Source organism: Solanum pennellii, chromosome 1, assembly GCF_001406875.1.
Source record: "Solanum pennellii chromosome 1, SPENNV200".
NCBI classification, from domain to species: Eukaryota; Viridiplantae; Streptophyta; class Magnoliopsida; order Solanales; family Solanaceae; genus Solanum; species Solanum pennellii.
In genome coordinates, this window is record NC_028637.1 from 87,317,066 (window position 1) to 87,319,982 (window position 2,917).

General features: G+C 32.2%; 1 protein-coding gene across 1 annotated transcript in view; it reads left to right on the top strand.

The window, feature by feature from the left end:
- Positions 1–442: 442 nt before the first annotated feature.
- Positions 443–2,917, top strand: part of LOC107008165 (ubiquitin carboxyl-terminal hydrolase 24-like) — a 10,837-nt gene continuing 8,362 nt past the window's right edge. The window contains exon 1 of the mRNA XM_015207089.2: positions 443–836. Within this exon, the coding sequence (XP_015062575.1) occupies positions 822–836 (15 nt within the window). The 5' untranslated portion in view covers positions 443–821. The remainder of the gene's footprint in view (positions 837–2,917) is intronic.

Here is a 2,917-nt window from a genome sequence, read left to right on the forward strand (position 1 = left end):
TAAAATAAAATAAACTCAATATACTAAAAAGAAAGTTTTTACAACAATGCCAAATTGAATTATTTATGAAATGTCTCTTGTTCACAATCTTAAATACGAAGATAAATATCTTAAATAAATTTCTTGACCTATTTAAAGTCGTCTGCATTGAGCTTTCAGTTCTGTACAAACCACAGGTGGTCGGCGCCGTCCTTTTGAAAGCTTAGTAACTGCTGTCAAGTTCCCACCTGACCCTGTAAGTCTCTAATCTATACTTCTTGCTTCGATAACAATTACGGCTCACTTGCTTGATTAGAAAAACAAATTAAATTATACATTAAAAAGTCAATTATATCAAGTGATAACATTGTTTCTACTCACACAAATTCAAAAGTTTTTCTTTACAAATGAAATTTATATCTTTAATATCATTTTTCCAAATGTTGAAGCCATTGATAAAACAGGAATTTGCTAACTCATATATAAAGTGAACCGCAGCCTCTTTTAGGCTAAAAAAAACCTAACCTAAAACATTCACAAAACTCACGAAAAACCCAAAATCCTTTTTTGTTTCAATCCTTGTCTTTATTGGTGTTGGAGTTCTACTTCTATTGGGGATTGTTCGATGCTTCTACTGTTCATTATTGGATTTTCTTCATTTAATCTTAAATGCCCTGTTTCTCCCTTTTTGTATCTTCCTATTTCATGTCTTATATTGATGCAGCAACAAGGGTTTCAAAGCAATCCTTGAATTTTCATAACTTCACCGTAAAGTTGTTAACTTTAGCTTATATTATTCAGAAATCAACAATCAGTTCCGGCACTGCTGTTTTCTGCACAACATGAGTGATTCTAAGGTGGGTATTACTGATTCTCACTGTTTCTCGTTTGCTTTTTTTGATATTTTGGTGATTTACTGTTTGTTCTTGTTTGATGGGAAGTAGGGTTTATTTAGAATGTCTTGAATAATATACTATAATGGGTTCTTGAGTTCTGGCCTTGACATACCGCTTAAGTTAAGGAGACAATGTTTTGTTTGATATATGGTGATTGATTGATTGTGGTTATGGAAAAAAATCAAATCTTTTGATGTTTGGAATGGTTCATAGGTGTATCTTTGTTTATTGGCTGTGAGCCATTTGCTTGTGATGTGTATCTTTTTGCTTGTGTGATATGTTATGTGAATTGTGGGACTGCTTTTTGTTTTAACTGGTATTGGGTAGTTTGATTTTTTGATGGTGTTGTGGGTGACTGAGGAAGTGAAAAAGAAAGCTATGTTGACGGAATGGGTATGCTGTTACAGAAATATTTTAGCTAACTACTCTCTGGGAAACACACGAATAGAATTGGTTAATCTTGTGATAAGTTGGAATGATAAATTTTAACTGTGTACATTATGCAATGTATTTAATGTACCTTATCTTGGACCAGGAGATCAAAATATTGAGACTAAATGTTAGACTTGATAAGTTCATGAGAGGGGTAAATTAACGAATTTAAGTGAGGTGCAACCAATAGTATTATCAATTGTAAATAATTATTTTACCAATAGTATTATCAATTGTAAATAATTATCAGTAGTATGATGTTTATTTTAAGTGATGGCGTCCTTTTATGGTAAAATAATGATATGACTAAATGGTGAGCTAATGTAGATTAATTTATTAAGTGTTAAATTTTAACACAATGTCATTGTATGTCCGTTCATTTATTGGACACGCAAATAACATACAACTTATTGTTCTTCTTTTTGTTGGAGTTTCAATCTGAAAATCCACTCAAAACCAACTTTAATCTTCACCAAACCACCTTAACATTGACAAATAAACTCCAAAGGCTATACCCAATAGTCTATAATAACACTTAAGCCAAGCAAATAACAATTTTGTATAACTTGATTTTCGAAGACAAGGCTTCAGAACTTTTTAATGTCTGTCAATGGAGCTTTTCATGGAGTTTACTGCTTTGGTGTGTTTGGTGACAGAGATAGAGAGGATGAGAGAGTTCGTTAGTTCGGTACAAATATGAAAAGAATATAATAGAGAGAAGTACTTGCATAGGGAGCTTCATCAGAACACAAGTGTACAGTTGTTATAGAGATAAGGCCTAAAATACCATAAGATGTTATATCTGAAAAAATAAAAATAGTGGAAGGTTTATTTAGGATATGAATGTTGATTGATTCCAAACTTTCAAGGGAAAATTAAAGTAGTTACCGGAAAACAGGGGTCAAGGAACTAACAATTGAAAAACAGTGTAAGAACCCCAAATGCAGACGCACCATTAGAAGTGAAAAAATATGTTTTTAAAGCCAATATGTCGATCTAGTATCCCAAGTACTCATTACTATAATACATAATTTAAACCCTTTCACTTGCAATTTAGCTTTTCAGATGCAGAAACCTTGATTTTTTGATGAAGAATGCAGAAAACTTGATTTCCTTAACAGGCCATGCAATGATCATTGTTATAGAAGCATGAGCAAATATATTTATAATCTGAATGTTGAGAGCTTTATCGTAGCAATAAATGAACATTTATAGGTAAGAGACTAAGGGGATAAGAATAAGATTGTAACGGGGAATAAAAAGCCAAAAGAAGGATACGACAATTGGGAATTAATTTCTTTAATTGACAGAGATAGTAGTGGACTTCTAAATAAAACAAATGAAACTTCTTTAGAAAAAAATAAACGTGTATGATTAACTTGAAGTAACTTATAATTCTCTATTGGTGTTGAAGAGTATAATAGTGATTAATGATAAGTTAACAGTTTTTGTACAAAAAATATCAATCAAATTAGTAGGTGTTTGAGAACCCAAGGGTTTGACCTAGAGGTTAATAAAGTGGGTTGATAATCATGAAGTCTTAGGTTTAAGCCCCAACAGAGACAAAAAAAGCACTAGGTGATTTCTTTCCCCCCACCCCCACCCCCACC